Below are 13,546 nucleotides of genomic sequence, written 5' to 3'. Positions count from 1 at the left end.
CCTCGAGTAATGAGTCTAATGGGCAGGGGCCCTATGAATGTAGTGTGTGGACATTAAGTTGGGAATGTGGGCCTCACGGGGAGCGTGCAGTCACACTATCCTCTGTGCCCTCGTTGGCTCAGATGGATAGAGCGTCTGCCATGTAAGTAGAAGGTCTCAGGTTCCAGTCCTAGTCGGGGCACACATTTTCAAGTGTCCCTGTTGATGTATATCAACGCCTGTCGACAGCTTAGGGTCTTTATTTAATTATCATTTCATTCTAAGAGAGCTTCATGGTCACTGATGGTATCTGTTCATTCGGAGATGTCTGAAAGAACAGATACCATCTTCATATAGAACTAGTATCTTGGGATGGAGGACTGCAAAAAAATGGTTCAAATGGCTCTCAGCATTATGCGACTTAACTTCTGAGTTCAGCAGTCACCTAGAACTTAGAACTAATTAAACCTAACTAACCTAAGGACATCACACACATCCATGCCCGAGGCAGGATTCGAACCTGAGACCGTAGCGGTCGCTCGGTTCCAGACTGTAGCGCCTAGAACCGCACGGCCACTCCGGCCGGCGAGGACTGCATTTCACAAATCCTAAGTCTGGTGATTCTGTCTCTGAAATACGGCTGCACGACTGCATGTGACAAACTCAATATAAGGTGATCCTGATTGGGTAGTGCGGGTGAAAGCCTGCATGCAACAAACCCAGTATCTGGTGATTCTGTCACCGAAGTAGAGAAGTGCATACCGCAGAGACCTTGTGATTATCCTGCTGAAACGTGAATGCTGGACTACATTTCACAAATAAAATGTCTGGTGATTTTTCCCCTGAAATACAGCTGCAGGACTGCAGGCGACAAACCTAATATCTGGTGATATTGCCACCGAATTACAGATAGAGGACTGTGTGCAACAAATCCAATAATCGGTGATTCTGCCATTTGGTTCAACCAGTCCAGTATCTGGTGATCTTACCACTGAAGTCCAAGTGGAGATCTGCATGCAACAGAACCACTATCTAGTGATTCTCTAGCTGAAAGTGGGTGGAGCACGTCATTTCACAAATTCAAATGTTTGGTGATTCTGCCAGCGAAATATGGTTGTTGGACTGCATGTGAAAAAATCAATTTCTTGTGATTCCGTCACTTTAGTGTGAGTGGAACTGCATCCAATAAACTCAGCATTTGGCCATTGTGTCACTTAAGTGTGGGTGGTGGACTGCGTGGAACAAACCCAATATGTAGTGATCTTACTACTTCAGTGCACGTGGAGAACTATATACAACGGAAACCGTATCATATGATTCTCTTGCTCAGGTACGGATGTAGAATTGCATTTCACAAATTCAATGTCTGGCGATTCCGCCACTGAAATATGGTTGCAGGACTGCATGTGGCATAATCAGTGTCAGGTGATACAGTTACTGCAGTGCCTGTGGAGGACTGAGTGCAACAAATCCAGTATCTACTGGTTCTACCACTGACGTGTGGGTGGAGGGTGTAATCTCCCCACGGAAATTTACCCTCTACCACGCAATAATTAATAATGGTCAACCAAATCATCCACATTTATTCACTTTTGGAAAGTATCTGATCGGATTTCTAGTAATATATGCGCCGGCAGCTCGTCGACGCCAAGGTATTTTTCTAGTAAGATTATTCTTTGGAATAACAGAGATACATAGATGTATTATCCATGGTTATTATAGAGGGAGAAGGAGTACAGCTTCGGAAGTATCTGTTGGAAGATTGTCGGGTTGCTAAAAGAGACATATTTGCTCTTCTTCTCGCTAAAGCGAGCTATTAAAGTTTGTGCCACTAGCGAGTTATTGGCGGATAGAGAAAAACGGTAAACGAAAATTAAGTAAGACTTGGAATCAACAGAAAACGGAACATGTAATGGAGATGGATTGAATATACTATTTTCCTCAGAAGTAAGGTTTGTGACCCTTTTATTCTAGAGTGAATGACGAATGAGTTCTCTGTCTGAATCATTGATGATTGCCTTGGCCCTGTAATTAGTGGGCAAGTTTCAGCTGTGACGAAGAGAGCCTGCAGTCACCGAGTTTTGATAAAATCGTCCAAAAAGGCTTTGTCCACATCTGAAATTCTAAATCTGTCGTAAAAATGAACGAATGGTTCAAACGATCGATTTTTCCCAACTGAATGCAGCGCTTAACAATAATAACAAATGTAAAGATCTTTTCCAGCAAACCAGCCGCTGAATATTAAGACGAAGGGCTCCACCAGAGATACTATTGGGCTGATTCCACGTAAATGAAATAATATATTTAAAACTGTACACAGATAAAGGACAGAGAGAGAGAGAGAGAGAGAGAGAGAGAGAGCGAATGAAATTCGAGAAAATACTCAGAATCCTCCATTAGCATAATTGTTTGCCTGTCTTATCACGGGTCAGCCTCAAGATAAAACAGGAGGCCCTAACTGTATTGTACCGATTTGTGTGTGAGAGTGGAGGCGTAATAAAGGCGACAGATACACCTCTGTACAGACAAAACATTACACCAAGTTAGCGGCAAGCTGCATTCACATACTTTCATCAATTACAGTAGAATTCATTATAAGGGCACTGTGCAAGAAATCCAATACCCAGTACTCTTACTACTGAAATCCAAGTAGCGAACTGTATACAGCAGAACCAACGACTTGTGAATATCTTGCTCAAGTGTGGATGAGGACTGCATTTCACAAGTTCAATGTTGGTGATTCTGTCACTGAAATACGATTGCGGGACTGTATGTGACAAACTGAACATCTGGTGATTCTGCTGCTGTAGTGAAGGACTGTGTGAGAGAAACACGGTGTGTGGCGAATCTGCCACTAAAGTGTGTGTAGAGCTTCGACCACAGACACTAGTAGACAGGCCTTGCTGTGCAGAAGCTATGGGGCTGGTGTGGCTCCAACATAAACCACGTGACTGTTGGCAAAACGTGACGGGATTTCAAATCAGCGGTCTGCCATCCTATGTTTGTATCGGATTTTCCCCACATTTCTCAATTGACCGCCAAACGCTTCCAACAAAAACTACTTTTTTATTTGTGAAAAATTTTGCCAGAACTACATTTGACCTGGATTTGTTCAAAGTACCATTCATAAAATCTAACAAATACATCGAACGCCACTCTGGTGGGCAGCGGGACGAAATTACTATAAACTATCAATTAAAATAAAATGTCGTTAAAGTTCTTTTAAACAGAAGAGTGGGCTCGTGTCAAAACTTTAAACATTGGATTCGCCACGTTTCGAGCTCTAGTCACTTATAAAAGAAAATGGGCTATGGGAATTATATGTCAACTATAGGTGTCAAAATTGTTTACTTTAGGAGCTGGTCCATTTTAGAGTATCAATTTTAGGTGCACCTCAAAGATTCAGTTCCCACTATTTTTACAAAAGTTTAAATTATCAGTTTAAAAAAATGATATTTTAGATGAAAGGTGAGACTTTGCAGTTTCAGAAAATAATTTTGGAGCCTAGGTTTAAAAATTACAGACACTGTAAATACAAATTATAGATATACATTGTAAATAATAACTAACCCATCAAAACACTTCTCCGCGAAGTGTTTCGAGCAAAGGCGCGTATGTGCAAATGGCTTAAAGTTTTTCCGTTTCAGGGCCTGTATCCAAAGCTGCCTTCGGTTTTCATCCTTAGGGAACCTATGAGTAGGAACGAGAAAGAGTTATACTTACTTCTGTAGCCGAATTATCACAGATACTTTCCAAAATGTAATATGAGTCTGACTTTACAGGCCTCACTTTCAACACTCTAATTTACGTGATACTCTATTTCAAGTGTAAAAAACATATAAAAGTCACTTCAGGAGATTTCAATAAACGCATCTGCACTATCATAAAAACACTTACACGTGAAATGTCATGCCATTTCCCCGACAAAACGCTGAGTACAGCTATAAGCGCAACACGAAACAACCATGTTTTGCCAACATTCACGTGACTTCAGCCCAGAGATGTTGGAGCCACGAAAATGACGTCAGGGCCAGTCCATTATATTTATGGTCGAAGGTGTAGAGGTCTACTTGTGGTAAGTCAATTGTTTTGGTAATTATCGTAATGGCTGGGGGACTTCATACAACTAGAGTGATGTCTGTTATTCTTCCACTGTGATGCAACTGGAATATCGTCTGCGAGAGACGACTTGATGTCTGGTGATACTGCTACCCATGTGTAGGTGGAGGACTGTGTTTGATGAACCTGATTTTTGGTGATCATGTCGCTGATGTGTCGACGCTGTCTCACTGGTCCACACCCCGACATATTGAATATTTTTGGGAATAAATGACGCAGCGTAATAATTTGACCAAATCCAGGGGCGATGATTAACTCCCTCTCATTGTACGACATTAGCGAACTTTCAAGAGCCAACTGACGTGTGTTTTACTTTGAAATATGGACAATGGACTGTCCCTCAGAAGTTATCTGAGTTTACGACTACAGGTCCTTACAAATCCAGAAGCAGCTCCACACAAACACTGCTCCATTTCGATGTTAGCTATGAGAGCAACATCTTCCAGCTGCAAAAGAAAACAATAAAGCTCTCAGGGCGCTATGGCGCCTACTGTACGGCGAATAGCCTTCGACGCTGCAAAGTCGCCTTGCGTGGCTACACATAACCATTTGTGATTGTGATGATGATGATGATGATGGAGAGTGTTGTATGGGCGCACGACGGCAAGGTATTCAGCGCCCGCTCAGTAACGGATTGAGACGGGTGTCAAGAAAATACTCAGAACAGTAAGATAAAACAGAAGGTAAAACGTAGGTAACAAGGTTGGAAAAATATGTGCCCATCCACACCGAAACGCGGGCCACAGTATGCCGTCATCAGTAAGACATGGACACCACAAGAAGAAAGTGGTAGAGGGAGCTAAAACAACGTAGCAGATGGAAGTGGCTGGCTGACCGCAAGGAAATTGGGAGGAGCCAGCCACTGTGCAATACACTAAAACCTCCAGCCTAAAAGTTTAGGCCAGAGACCAGACACATCAAAAAACTTTACAACACACGTCTCATCATTAGCTAAAACACAGGGCAGATCCCCATCAACTTGTGCTTCTGCCCTTGCATCACCGTATAAAATGCAGTCTGTTGAAATGTGCCGTACAGAGATGTGCACACCACACGCATCACAAACCGGGGGATCCTCCCGCCGTAATAGAAAGCTATGTGTGAGAGGACAGTGCCCGATCCGAAGACGCGTGAGGGTCACTTCTTCCAGCCTGAGCAACCGGCAGGAGGTATGCCACGGCTGAGTTGCTGACTGCACCAACCGCAGTTTATTGGCCGTCACTGTCAGCCATTCTTCCTCCCACAACTCCGTGCACTTCTTGTGGAGCACAGAAGTGACAGACTGCCAGGGAATAGGACACTGGACCACACCCTGCTCTCTGCAGGCCTCCTTGGCAGCCCGATCGGCCTGTTCATTGCCCCATATTCCTACACGACCAGCTACCCAGCAGAAGGACACCTCCTTACTCCGCCGTTGGAGCAAGTACATACAGTTGGTCATATATCAGCTGGACCATCTCCTCAGTTGGGTACAGATTCTGCAATTATTGTAAGGTACTAAGAGAATCGGAGCAGGGTGATCAAAAAGACAGTATAGATTTGAAAACTGAATAAATCACGGAATAATGTAGATAGAGAGGTACAAAATGACACACGTGCTTGGAATGACATGAGGTTTTATAAGAACCAAAAAAATACAAAAGTTCGAAAAATGTCCGACAGATGGCGCTTCATCTGATCAGATTAGCAATAATTAGCATAACAAAGTAAGACAAAGCAAAAATGATGTTCTTTACAGGATATGCTCAATATGTAGTCCACCATCATTCCTCAACAATAGTTGTAGTCGAGGAATAATGTTGTGAACAGCACTGTAAAGCTTGTCCGGAGTTATGGTGAGGCATTGGCGTCGGATGTTGTCTTTCAGTATCCCTAGAGATGTCGGTCGATCACGATACACTTGCGACTTCAGGTAATCCCAAAGCCAGTAATCGCACGGACTGAGGCCTGGGGTCCTGGGAGGCCAAGCATGACGAATGTGGCGGCTGAGCACACGATCATCACCAAACGAGGGGCGCAAGAGATCTTTCACGCGTCTAGCAATATGGGGTGGAGCGCCATCCTGCATAAACATCGTACGTTCCAGCAGGTGTTTATCAGCTAGGCTGGGGATGATGCGATTCTGTAAGATATCAGCGTACCTCTCACCCGTCACGGTATCAGTCACAAAACCAGAAACACGCAGGTCAAAAAGATTTCGGGTTTGGAGCCGGTCGTCGTAAACTTCATTGCACGATATTTGGGCTGGACAACTGCCAGCCATCTTCAGGTGAGCCGATCAAGGACTGATCAGACGTTGATCGGCTCACCTGAAGATGGCTGTCAGTTGTCCAGCCGAAATATCGTGCAATGAAGTTTACGACGACCGGATGAAAACCCGAAATCTTTTTGACAAGTTGATTCGCCGGGAAAATTTCAAATTTTACACCAGAATCAAGCATTTCCTCGAAGAAAAAAGGCCCGATAACGGTAGATGTGGTACATCCAACCAATACCGTGACTTTCTCGTCGTGCAATGGAGTTTCCGCGACAGTTCTAGGATTTTCGGTAGCCCAAATTCTGCAGTTGTGGGCGTTGACAGACCCTCGGAGAGTGAAATGAGCTTCGTCGGTCCACAACACGTTACTCTTCCGCCATCTTTTGAAACGCCCACACCGCAAATGCCCTACGCTTCACTAAATCGCCAGGTAACAGTTCATGATGCTGATGGATTTTATACGGATAGCATCCGAGGGTACGCCTAAGTGCCAACCAAACAATAATTTATGGAATGCCGGTCTGACGTACGACTGCACGAGCGCAGACTTCCCCGTGCATAGACGAACCCGCTACAGTCTCCATTTCTTCCTGAACTGTTTCGGCAGCATTACGCCTTGGGCTCGGTCGGCCACTACGCGGTCTATCGTCTAAACAACCCGTGGCTACGAGCTTCGAAATCATTCTCGCCACAGCTGCATTTGTCAACGGACCTTTACCCGTTCGAATCCCCTTCCTATGGCGATAGGATCGTAACGCTGAACTAGCACATTCCCCATCTGATAATACAGCTTAACTAAAAGTGCCTTTTCAGGTAACGCCAGCACGCTGCGAATTCTGGCGCATTTGATTCTCTCTCTCTCTCATTACAGCTCCTTTTCTACACGATTGTCATGCGCAGTCACTGACGTTTTGCTGTCCAGCTCCATCTGTCGGACATTTTGTGAAATTTGTTTTTTTTTTTTTTATTCTAATAAAATCCCATGTCATTCCAAGCATGTGTGTCAATTTTTACCTCTCTATCTACTGGTTTTTAAGTTTTCAAATCTATACTGATTTTTTGATCACCCAGTAGACTACCCCGAACACGATTCATCTGCTCCAGTACCTTCAGGATCGCGTGGAGCTCCGCTGCGAAAACGGTATATTCATCAGGGAGGCGAATCCGGGGGTGTCACCCATGACCGTGGCCTCTACTGGACCCCCATCTCCAGACGATCCAAGCCAAGGCACGCTCCCGACTCGGTCTCCTCAAGCTCCTTTCCGGCCGTACTTGGGGTCTGGACCCCTCCACCATCCTCCATACCTATAAATCCCTCATACGCCCACCCTGCCTGGATCTCTGCTCCCCCTACCTTTTACAAATCAGATCCTAGAACGCCATGTTCTTCACCTCGCCTATCGCATCCGTCTCCCCTCCCCCACGCGGATCCTGTACGACCTTATTCCCTTCCCTGCACCTCCCGTAAACTCGATCCTCCTCACCCACTGGTCTCTCCCATCCTCTCCCACCCCCATCTGCTGCGGCACCTTTATTTCCATGTCACACCTGCTCCCCATCTCTCCACTCTCCACACCCACTCCCAAGGTGGCTTCCGCCAGCTCCCCCTCCCTGATGATGCCCTCCTCCCCTCTATCTACTCCTCCTACCGACTTTGATCCTCCCTCCCTGTGTTTGTTACTACAGGCACCCTCTCTCCCTTCTCTCTCCTTCCCTCCCTCCTCCCTTTCTCCCCACTCCTCCCCTGGGCTTCCCCTACCCCCATACCTCCATTCCTCCTCCCATCTCCTCTGCCATTGGCATCTTTGCTCTCCCCTCTCCCCCTCCCCCTTCTTCACCTCTTGGGAGGTCCCCGGACTCGCACACGCTACGTGGACGTTCGCTCGCTGGAGATCATCGCCATCAGTGTCTCGTGTGTGTCGTCGTGTTTAGTGTTTAGTGTTCGCCGTCACGCTCCTCCGTTCACCTGTTCCGCCGAAGTCGTCAGTGTTTGTGCGCCGTGCCGACAGTTTTCAGTGTGGTTTTCGTCGAGTGTGAACGGCTTCGTGTTTCTTGTATTCTGTGTCCACTGTTTTTGCCCACCATTTTGTTCAGTCTATGTGTCTTCTTAATAGTTTTCGTCGTCAATCCTGAGGCTGAAGAGCAGCGTAGGATGCTGCTGCCAGCCCGCCTGATGTACAGGTGTTTAAAATAACAATAAAGGAAAAAAAAGAATCTGGATAACATGATCGGGGAACACTACAGAACAGCCAAGGAAATTCTTTTGTTTGGAGCCACCAGTGAAAATGACGGTAAAACCGTGATGCACATCTAAAATGTTTAAAAAAAACCTGACTAACCTAAGGACATGACACACATCCATGCCCGAGGCAGGATTCGAACCTGCGACCGTAGCGGTCGCGCGGTTCCAGACTGAAGCGCCTAGAACCGCTCGGCCACACCGGCCGGCACACACACACACACACACACACACACACACACACACACACACAACCACACACACACACACACATGCCCGAGGGATGATTCGAACATCCGGCGGGAGCGGCCACGCAATCCGTGACATGGCGCTTCAAACCGCGCAGCCACTCCGCGCAGCCCCTTCTGTCCAAAACAGACCACAAAGGCTGAATGATACTGAGACCTGATAACTGCGGTGACCAGGGTACATGCGACGATTCGTCAGCGTGCTCACAAATCCAGTCCTGGACGATGCGACATTTGTGAACAGGGGGCCTGTCATATTGTAATCTGGTGTACATTTGTGACTATTAATACTGAGGACCACCATATGGAAGTATCAGAGCCAGGTCGACTTCAGCTTCGCGCCGCTCCCACTGACCTTTGCCCCCGGCGTCGTCGAGCAGCGCTGCGGCCAGCGCCTTCTCGGCCTTCTTGTCGCCCCTGCCGCCGCCGCCGCCGCCCCCACCGCCACCCCCGGAGGCGGAGTCCTTGCTGTCGGCGTCGCTGTCGCCCCCGGCGCCGCCGCCCGCCTTGCTGAGCGTCTGCCGCTTGTGTTTCATGCGGCGGTTCTGGAACCACACCTTCACCTGCCGCTCCGTGAGGTCCAGCGAGGCGGCGATCTCGATGCGCCGCGGCCGGCACAGGTACTTGTTGAAGTGGAACTCCTTCTCCAGCTCCAGCAGCTGCGTGTTGGTGTAGGCGGTGCGCAGTCGCCGCGGCAGCCCGTTCTCTGCAAGCACAAACCGGCACCACCCCGGTCAGGAATCCGTGCTTCCCATCTCGGCTACAGCGACACAAAGAACACTACACGTTGTAATGGTACTTGAATTACGTAACCATTGCGGCAGCTCACCATCAATATTCTACTGTGTTTCTGTAAAGTAGTTGACATATTTCTGAGACAACATTCACATTTGATTTCATTAATGTAGAGATACTTTGATACATCGATATGTTTGTATCGCAATGATATTATTCATATGTGTATTTTTTCTTTTGTCACTATGATCTTTGTAGTACTTGTAACTCTGATTTCTGGGCGCGTAAGCGATTATTAGTTAGTTACAGAGTCGGACCTCGAGAATGTCCAGTCTTGGACGTCATGTTGGAAAGACGCGTATTGTAGTCAGCTTATAAAATGTGAACTTTAACAGTGAGGCTTTCGAAATGTGGTGCTACAGAAGAATGCTGAAGATTAGATGGGTAGATCACATAACTGATGAGGAGGTATTGAACAGAAATGGGGAGAAGAGGAGTTTGTGGCACACCTTGACGAGAAGAAGGGACCGGTTGATAGGACATGTTCTGAGGCATCAAGGGATCACAAATTTAGTATTGGAGGGCAGTGTGGAGGGTAAAAATCGTAGAGGGAGACCAAGAGATGAATACACTAAGCAGATTCAGAAGGATGTAGGTTGCAGTAGGTACTGGGAGATGAAGAAACTTGCACAGGATAGGGTAGCATGGAGAGCTGCATCAAACCAGTCTCAGGACTGAAGACCACAACAACAACAACAACAACAACAACAGTGAGGAAGATGTTTTCAAGTATGTTTTGTATTGTGAAGTGATGTTGTGTGTGTTAGGCGATATTGCAACAATAACAATAAAAAAGAAATGTAACTTAAATTCGGAGTGCTGATTATTTTTTACATCACCATTGTGCTAACTTTCAAAGGTATAATCTTCAAGAATGGTTTGTGAAACACATCTGTAAAACTTTTGAATATAGCAGAATAAAACCTAGGCCTCTTTGCATCCGAGCTTGGAATCACCACCACCTAGATTTTCGACGATTGAGCCATGATTTTGCAACGAGAGCAGCGTGGGAAACACGAAAAGATGAGTGCCTAGTTTATTCATTATTACATGAAACGACTTTATTAACTGTGCTCTAATGACACCTGCCACATAATAACATTGTTGCCCAAAAATGCAGTATTTAGCAGCGTGAGCAACACCACAATCATCATTAAATTTTGACCTTTGTTGTTGTAGGGTTGTTAGAACGTGGACCCAACATCGATCCAAAAGACGTTTGAAAATATTGGTGATACCTCCTTGAGAGGAATCCATACGTACTGTCTGTAGTCCCTCATCTTGAGTCAATCGAAACAAGAAATGCCAGGTACGAACCTTACACATTAGCAATAACCATTTCGGCAAGGATTATCAGTAACTGCTCATAATCAACACCACTCGTGTCAAGTCAACACACTGTCGATTTGGGATACGTAAAGAAAATAAACACCAGACGTGTATTATATCTCAATCGAACGTATATGAGCCGTAGCTGGCCCGAGTGATGCTTGTCAAAACCTTGGTTGCAGTCCTCCTGTTTTATTTCTCCCGTCTGGACTACAGCGAGACAAAGAAAACTACATGTGGACCCAACATCGATCCAAAAGACGTTTTGGTAGAAATTGTTGGTGATCCCTCGTTGAGAGGAATCCATACTTTCTGTCTGTGGTCAAATATCTGGGGTCAATCGAAACAAGAAATGCCAGATACGAACCTTACAAATAACCAATGAACATTTTGGCAAGTATTACCACTAACTGCTCATAATCAGCACCAATCGTGTGAAGTCAACACACTGTCGATTTGGGATATGTGGAGACAAGAATCACCAGATGTGTATCCTGCCTCAATCGAACGTATATGTGGGCGGAAACAGTTACTGATTCCATGCTGTTACCCTAGGTTTGCTGCAGGCCACTATCAATGGACCAACCTATATATATATATATATATATATATATATATATATATATATATACGACTAACCCTGCACTACTTGAATATTTATTTTACCACTTTTCTATCAGAAACGAAAACAAAAAAAGTAAGTATTTGTACTGAAATATTGAAAAAAATGGTTTCCATGCGTTCGCGGAAACGCGTTTGAAATTCTGGAAAACTGTACAAAGAAATATGCATAATGTACAAATGAATAGGTACAGTGCCCAGATCAAGACACGAGATCCCAAACAGTTTCTGTACGTCGTGCGCAGCTCTTTCGCGTGTCTATGGCGCGGTTTTGTAAACGTCTGTGTGGTAACGACTCATCATGGTTCTATAGGCGCAACTGTTTTGCCCTACAGACGTTTGCGCTTCGCAGTTGAAAGCTAAAGCTATCAAAAGCGCTGCCAGGTACCCACTATTTCCGAAAGTTGAGTCGACTGCAGCAGTGTGTCAGTATTAAAGAATAACTATGCTAAAACTTCATGCACGATGCAGCAGTTTTCCAAGCATCTCATTGTTTATGACGTCATATAAGCTGAAATATGATCCGTAGGTTGTTCTTACGTCCACAGCGATTGTTGCCTGGCAGTATCGTACATATGTATTCAAATATGGTTGAAATGGGTTCAGTGATTCATCAGGAGAGATGGAACACACACACACACACACACACACACACACACACACACACACACGCGCGCGCGCTCGCTCGCACAGAATTCGAACCTGCGACCGTAGCGGTCGCTCGGCTCCAGACTGTAGCGCCTAGAACCGCACGGCCACTCCGCCCGGCTAAGAAGGTCAGATACCATATAACGCAGTCTATAATAAAGATAATAAAATACATCTAGACGCGGAATATATGGCAACGGCCTTGCCGCAGTGGATAAACCGATTCCCATGCGATCACCGAAGTTAAGTGCTGTCGGTCGTGGTCGGCACTTGGATGGGTGACCATCCTGGCCGCCATGAGCTGTTGCTAGTTTTCGGGGTTCACTCAGCTTCGTGATGCCAATTGAGGAGCTACTCGACAGAATAGTAGCGGCTTCGGTAAAGAAAACCATCATTACGACCGGGAGAGCGGTGTGCTGGGCCCACGCCCCTCCTATCCGCATCCTCCACTGAGGATGACACGGCGGTCGGATGGTGCCGGTTGGCCACTACTGGCCTGCCGACGGAGTGCTTTAGACCCGGAATACGACTCTCGAGCTCGGGTATTCTAAAGCAGAAGTCTACGCGATGCGCTAGCTGGACGGCACAACTACAAAGTTCTGAATGAAGACACTTGTCATTCAAAATGGTTCAAATGGCTCTGAGCACTATGGGACTTAACTTCTAAGGTCATCAGTCCCCTAGAACTTAGAACTACTTAAACCTAACTAACATAAGGACATCACACACATCCATGCCCGAGGCAGGATTCGAACCTGCGACCGTAGCGGCCGCGCGGTTCCAGACTGTAGCGCCTTTAACCGCTTGGCCACCACGGCCGGCCACTTGTCGTTAGTAAGATTGAGTGTTGCCTTTGCACGGGACGAAATTATGGTTCATACAGTACATACACCGGAGTTGGACGAAAATGTGGGAACACCAAAACACAAGACATTATCAAGCCTAACACGCTGTAGGAAAACCGTGGCATTCAAAACAGTTTCCGCCGGCCGAAGTGGCCGTGCGGTTCTAGGCGCTGCAGTCTGGAACCGCGAGACCGCTACGGTCGCAGGTTCGAATCCTGCCTCGGGCATGGATGTGTGTGATGTCCTTAGGTTAGTTAGGTTTAACTAGTTCTAAGTTCTAGGGGACTAATGATCTTAGAAGTTGAGTCCCATTGTGCTCAGAGCCAATTGAACCATTTGTTTCAAAACAGTTTCCAATCTTTCAGAGTGGATAAATACAGGTCTCCTGTGGATTTCAAGGGAACCATCCTTCCTGCAAAATATTGACCAATTCAGGTAACGACGACGGAGGTGGAGAGTAATCGCG

General features: G+C 46.2%; 1 protein-coding gene across 1 annotated transcript in view; it reads right to left on the bottom strand.

The window, feature by feature from the left end:
- Positions 1-13,546, bottom strand: part of LOC126109486 (homeotic protein proboscipedia) — a 145,934-nt gene that overhangs the window by 18,752 nt on the left and 113,636 nt on the right. The window contains exon 3 of the mRNA XM_049914512.1: positions 9,310-9,548. Coding sequence (XP_049770469.1) covers positions 9,310-9,548 — 239 coding nt within the window. The remainder of the gene's footprint in view (positions 1-9,309; positions 9,549-13,546) is intronic.

This window comes from Schistocerca cancellata, chromosome 12, assembly GCF_023864275.1.
Source record: "Schistocerca cancellata isolate TAMUIC-IGC-003103 chromosome 12, iqSchCanc2.1, whole genome shotgun sequence".
Lineage (NCBI taxonomy): Eukaryota > Metazoa > Arthropoda > Insecta > Orthoptera > Acrididae > Schistocerca > Schistocerca cancellata.
Note: the sequence above shows the minus strand (reverse complement) of the source record. Positions and strands in the feature narration are given on the sequence as shown.